Here is a 6142-nt window from a genome sequence, read left to right as displayed (position 1 = left end):
AAAAATTAAATTCCTATTTTTTACGTATTCATTTTCACTATAGGATGTAAAAAGTTTGTTTTTTATATATATATTTGTTTTAAAAAACAAAAATTGCGCCTAAAGACGGATTTGAACACAAAATGACCAGGAAACCGGAACTATTCCCAACACGTGTCCGCACAAAATATGGGTACCGACATAAAATGACCTAAAGGCGGATTTAAACACAAACACATAAACAGAGGACCATTCTTGTCAAAAACAACATAAATTTACTATTCCTAAAAAATGTTCTCCTTTAATATATATATATATATATATATATATATATATATATATATATATATATATATATATATATATATATATATATATATATATATATATGCGCACTTGACGCCATTTTGGCCTTACATTAAGAAAGAATATATTTTCTCTATCTAGTGATTTGCATTCAAAAAAATTCTATCAATGTTGTTTATAAAATTCTACAAGTGAAAGCTTCAAACGATAGTATTATATATGATTTAAAACATGCAAATTCTTACACATAAAGCATGTAAACCACATAGAATTCTTTCAAGAAAACTATATCTACTTATTCATCCTAATTTGTATTTGCAAATTGCAATGAATTTTCTCTTCACACCCAACTTTAATTGAAAAAAAGAGAAACATTATGATCTTTTCACTTGGGTATGTCATATGTGATGAGTTTGGCACCATTCACATCTCTATGTCAAACCTTCAACAAAAGCATCATAAAAAAGCTGAATTGCAGCCAACAACAACAACAACAAATGAAAGAAAAAAAGAATGCGTGATTTTATTATTATAAAGACAAAATCTACACGTGGAAGAAAAAAAAATGCAATTTCAATAGTGGTATACATTCTCTAATCACAAAGAAACAAAAAAAAATGATCGAAATTTAGAAAGGAAAAGTCCCTGTCAATCGAATATGTTCCAAGGTTCTTGGAAGTCCGTACTTAATTACTGCCTGATTCCCAGCTCTAAAACCATTCCCATAAACCGGTGACATGTCAGATTCAATCTGATGCTTGAAAAACTCAGCAAGCTTTTTGTCAAACGGAGACCTTTTCCCTCCTTTCCTTGATGACGTGGCAGATGATGATGATGATGATGATGACGATGATGACGTGGTCCCACTTGATATCAAAGCTATTTGGGATCTTAACCACATGTGAGCCAACACTTGACATATTCCTTCTTCAACATCTTGACTAAGTGTTCGATACCCTTTAAAGGAAAACAAAAAAAAGAAATAATTTATTTGTCAAAAAAAAAAAAAAATAGTTTCAACGAAGAGTGCAAATAAAAAAACCTTGAAGTCGAAGCCACGCGTGCATCATTTCATGAGCTAAGATTGATCCAGTCAGCAACCTATTTACAAATTATGTCAAACTCAGATCTTATAAGGTAGCTAAATTTGACAATTTTATAAAATTAAAAAAGAAAATAAAAAATACCTTGGAAGGCCATATAAAATGAGAATGGCTGTAACCTCACAGCGACGTGTCAATTTATACGGTTCGGTTTTCATATCCGGGACCCGGTTTCCCATCCCCATCCTTGGTCTTCTCAAAACCTGCCACATGTCAAATCATGAATAAACTAATAAATTTTTTAAAAGGGTATTTAAGGAAATAAATAATTAGTAAAAATAAATACATACTGTGCTGACGGTTTGCTCCTCCGAGAGGCATAGTCCACGCGTCTCAGGCATGTGGTAATGACCCTGAAATAAAAAAAATGAGGAGGGTATTTTCGTCTTTTTCTTTTATAGGCGAGAGATTGTGAGTGTTTACGCCGTTCTAGGCGGGATTAAAAAGTTTACTTTTGTCTCAATAGTCTGAGTCATATCTGAGAGACTGACAACAGTGTCAGATTGACAGACTGACAACAGACAGTACAACCTGTCTTGTCCTGTGTAAGATTGAATGATGGAAAGAAATGTTGACTTACATTTCTCTCTCCATCCATGGCTTCATTAAGAGCTTGTCTCTCAACCAAAAGTAAAGGAATTTTTTGTTCCACTTTCATATTTATACTTTCATAAAACACTTGAATATCAAGATAAAGTGGTTGACATTCGCTTGTATCCATCACTGAAGAGTCAAGACACTCAAGGCATAGCTTCCTCCCATCATTAAGAGCAGCATAGCTTGTTTCACGTGGCTATAAAAAATAAATTAAATATTTAATAAAAAGAAAATCAAAGTAATTGTATTCAACTATTCATTATAAGTTTATATAACATACCTCCATTCGCTCACAACTACAACATCTAGGAGTTCCATCATGCTCATGAAATGGGCAATACTTTTGGGCCCAAAATGGATGGGCCCTATACTCGATAAGTCCAGCAGCATTTGTTGGAATCTGTAAACAATTTAAATTTTTTTAAAGAAAAAAAAATGGAAGTTTTAGTTTATAGTTTATTAATACTACTTACAAAGTGTTGGCAAACATCACATTTTGGATGATAGTGCTCCTTGTAGCAAGATTTGTGATAAGGATAATTTCCTGACATTGAAAACTGTAGAGAAAAAAAGTAGGATAAATTATAAATTATAATTTATAAATAAACAAAAGTAAATTACTATTTCTTGAAAATATGTATGAAATGAATACCTCATAATCAGCAATTGGTTGGTTACATGCATGGCATCTAAAACACTCTGGATGCCAAACTGCACCCATGCAACTTAAAAATCTTCCATGCCCAATTTCGTAATTACAACCAGCACATATCCTACAACAAAATGATAATACAATTTATACACATTTTTTTAAGAATGGAATTACAATAAAGAAATAAATAAAGTTACCTAAATCCTGTTGAATATGGGAATGGTATAGGTTGATAAATATTTCCATTTCCATTTCCATTTCCATTTACATGTCTATTTCTGGGTGGTGACTCGACTTTAAGACTTTCCTGTAATGCCCTTGCAAGTTGTTCATCTTCTTTCAGTTGAGAATCATCACCTAGCCAATGAATTTAAGAAACAAACAAACGACTTTTAGTATATATATTTGAATCTATAGTTTTACTATGAAAAAGGACAATATGAGCACAGATGATTATAATTACATCACTTACTAATTACATCATGTTTCCCTCTCCCTTCTTCTTCTGCAAGTGATATTGCAATTGCACGATCAATATCTTCTATCTCAGACTGTGGATCCTGCTAAAGTTTTATTCATGTAAGAAAGTAAGATTAAATTTGGACAAGAAAGATACCAAGGTGAAATGCTTGAAAAAAGGTCAAACATTGCATAGATCAATTTGAAAAGAGAAATGATTATCCTCCAAATTACAATATCAAAGATTGATTACATTGATATGTCTCAAAAAGGGAGTGAAAATATGGATTTTACCCAAGATGTAGAAGGGTAATTTCCTGCTGATGTTGTATTCTCTTCATATCTCCAGTTATATTCCCCTTCTGAAACTTCATGGTTGGAGCCTTTAAAAATTCTGCTAAGCCAACCCATGAATAGTAACTACTATCTGTACAGGTCCAAATAATACTCTACCTGAAGAAAGAAAGAAAAAAAAAAGCATAAAGAATAGGTAAGATCATGATATTCAATTGGGGATTTCTCATAAAGAATAGAAAAATGTGGCTTGACTCCTTAATGATAACAAGTACTATAATGGCTCTTCAGTTATGATAATGAGAAATTGAGATTAACGAGGACAAGTAACATAAATGGATTGAAATGTTCAAATGGGACGAATACTCAGTTACCAATGCGGTTCAGAATGAACTTACTAATGTTCTCTACTGATTATAGAGTAATAGAATCGAATAGCCACAGCTGGAAAGCCAGAGTATAGCTTGATTATAAGTTTAATAACCTTAAGGTTTCAAACAAATCGGATAGTAGAAGAATTGGAAGAATCCAGAGCTGCCGTATTACAACAATCAAGCTCATATAAAACGAACACACAGAGGCATAAATAAGATAAAACGAAATCAATTAGACTAATTACTCATACGTGATAAAACCACATAAAAGACAACATTGTTTCTGCAATTCCGAATTCACAAACATCCGGACTCACCAAAAACTTCTGGTTTTGTGCAGTTCATATGCAGCAACAGTGATGATCATTACGAAAATTAAGAACAATTATAACAACTAAAACACAGTAAAGTAAAGGCAATCGTGTGTTCTTACGATTATAATCAAGTCTTGAGCAAAATCGTTAATCCTCCACCAAAATCGAAAGCGAAAGAGGGTGTACGATTACAAGACGAAGCTTTAACAGGATCACGGACGTGAGAGAGAAATCGAAGATGTGTGAAGGGTTTAGGTTCGTGATTCTGGGAAATTGTTTTGACCTTGAAGAATTTGAGAATCACGAACCCAACACGGCATTAGCTTTCGCTTTAGGAAGATGTTAAGAATTCTACCAGGAAAAGTCAAAATTAAAATAAATACGCGTTCCTTAAATATTAAATAGAAGGATCTTATGTGTTTTATGATCTTATTTATTAGGTAATTTATACCTAGATATAACTCAATAAAGCATGTTATCATTTATGGGTCAATTTAATTTTAAACAAACTTCTAGTAAGTATGAAACTATATAAATATTAAAAATACATAAAAAGTATTATAACAAACTCTGAGAACTCATATTAACTAAAGTATATAAAAATATATAAAATTGAAATTATAAACTTCTTAATAATGAAATGTGTGTACTCTAGAACAAAGTCGACCAAGTCAATTGGTTTAAAACTAAACAATTAAATACATTTGACTTTTGTTTCAAATAATGAGAAATAAAAATAATATATTATGATATTAAAAGATATTATTGATTTTTTAATGTGATAAATAAATGTAGGTTTTGTTAACATCTTCCTATAGAGAAAGCAAAATCCATATTGAGATCTTAGAATTTTCTGCTTAGATGTAAAATCTTATCTTAACCTATTATTATACTTTATTATTTATTTTATACTCAAGTTTTCAAATCTTAGAAAATTTGCTATTTATGCTAAAAAATCTAATGTATTACCACAAAGAATATGCTCTTTCAAGTATAATTAATCAACTCAACATCGAGCATTACAAATCACTCTAAGCCTCGTCGAAAGTACAACTTTATCCATTCATCTTGAATTAGGCAGAAAATCGAGAAATGCATGTTAGTCTTTTTGTGATCATATTATATTTGAGGTTTTAAAAAGCTCGTCATGGAACGTCACGGCTCCAACGCTTGTAGTTGACATCATGATTTAACAAAATGTTGCCATAAGTCATATACGTATATAAAAATGAATAATTATGGAATGTATATATATATATATATATATATATATTATTTATATACAAAATCATTGCATTAAGTCACGCCTTACAAACAACATGGCTCGTCACGACTCGTAAAAGCTTGAAGCTAGACATTATCGCAAAAGTCACGCCTAACTTATTTAAAATCATGATTATATCTTTAAGAATATGCCCTCACTTTGTGTTTTGTTCGCTTTTACCCCTTCCACTCTCAATAAAAAAATATTGGCTCCTTCAAAACTTTAACTAGACCCAACAAAACCTGACACGACATGACAACCTGACATAACCCGACACAAATTTTAGGTAAAAGATTTCGACATCCGTGTTGTTGTTGTGATATTTAGGATTATGTGTGTGGTGGTATTTTGGGGGAACTCACTAAGCTTTGGGCTTACAGTTTTGGATTGTGTTTCAGGTACCTTAAAGGATCGCGGAAAAGTGAAGGCATGATCATGAACCTCCTCATGTTTTGTTTTATGATTTTGGGATTTCTCTGATGTAGAACTTATTTTGAAAAAAAATTGTAAACAATGATGGTTTTGGATTTGTTTAAAAAGTTTAAAATTTTCGAGAATTTTATGAGTGTTATAAGGCCCCGTAAGCAAATCGAACCTCACAAAGTGGTGGATGACATTGAGGTATTATCCAGAAATATACTCAACATCAAATTCTTAGTAGATGACCCAAGGCCACCCAGTTAAGAACCTAAGGATCCACTCTTGATCACTAGCTACATGTGTCGAATGCAAGTTCATCGTGTTTACATAGACAACACTAGCAACACTGACATACTCTATGTACATTGCTTCAGATAACT

At 31.7% G+C, this 6142-nt stretch overlaps 1 protein-coding gene across 2 annotated transcripts; it reads right to left on the bottom strand.

The window, feature by feature from the left end:
• Nucleotides 1-783: 783 nt before the first annotated feature.
• Nucleotides 784-4451, bottom strand: LOC145057676 (protein DA1-like). Of its 2 annotated transcripts, none has more exons than XM_079005545.1 (12): nucleotides 4198-4451; nucleotides 3391-3549; nucleotides 3110-3197; nucleotides 2835-2994; nucleotides 2638-2758; nucleotides 2459-2542; nucleotides 2266-2385; nucleotides 1969-2181; nucleotides 1679-1741; nucleotides 1473-1591; nucleotides 1328-1386; nucleotides 784-1242 (listed from the first exon to the last, which is right to left on the bottom strand). In XM_079005545.1, exons 2-12 carry the CDS (start codon nucleotides 3505-3507, stop codon nucleotides 914-916), a joined length of 1473 nt encoding a protein of 490 aa, XP_078861671.1. In that variant the 5' UTR covers nucleotides 3508-3549; nucleotides 4198-4451; the 3' UTR covers nucleotides 784-913. The 2 variants fall into 2 exon arrangements, with proteins under 2 accessions (XP_078861671.1, XP_078861670.1); XM_079005544.1 differs by having other exon boundaries at nucleotides 3110-3200; nucleotides 4198-4450.
• Between the last annotated feature and the right edge of the window lie 1691 nt (nucleotides 4452-6142).

Source organism: Lactuca serriola, chromosome 6 (assembly GCF_051521515.1).
Source record: "Lactuca serriola cultivar US96UC23 chromosome 6, Lser_US96UC23_V15, whole genome shotgun sequence".
Lineage (NCBI taxonomy): Eukaryota > Viridiplantae > Streptophyta > Magnoliopsida > Asterales > Asteraceae > Lactuca > Lactuca serriola.
This window is presented reverse-complemented; position numbering and strand designations above follow the sequence as displayed.

What these genes read in the sequence shown, in the direction of transcription:
- LOC145057676 (XM_079005544.1), bottom strand. Translation starts at nt 3,507, where the DNA reads ATGGGTTGGCTTAGCAGAATTTTTAAAGGCTCCAACCATGAAGTTTCA. An exon ending in ATTACCCTTCTACATCTTGG is followed by an intron (nt 3,201 to 3,390) that starts GTAAAATCCATA and finishes ATAAAACTTTAG; the next exon opens with CAGGATCCACAGTCTGAGAT. An exon ending in GTGATGTTTGCCAACACTTT is followed by an intron (nt 2,386 to 2,458) that starts GTAAGTAGTATT and finishes AATTGTTTACAG; the next exon opens with ATTCCAACAAATGCTGCTGG.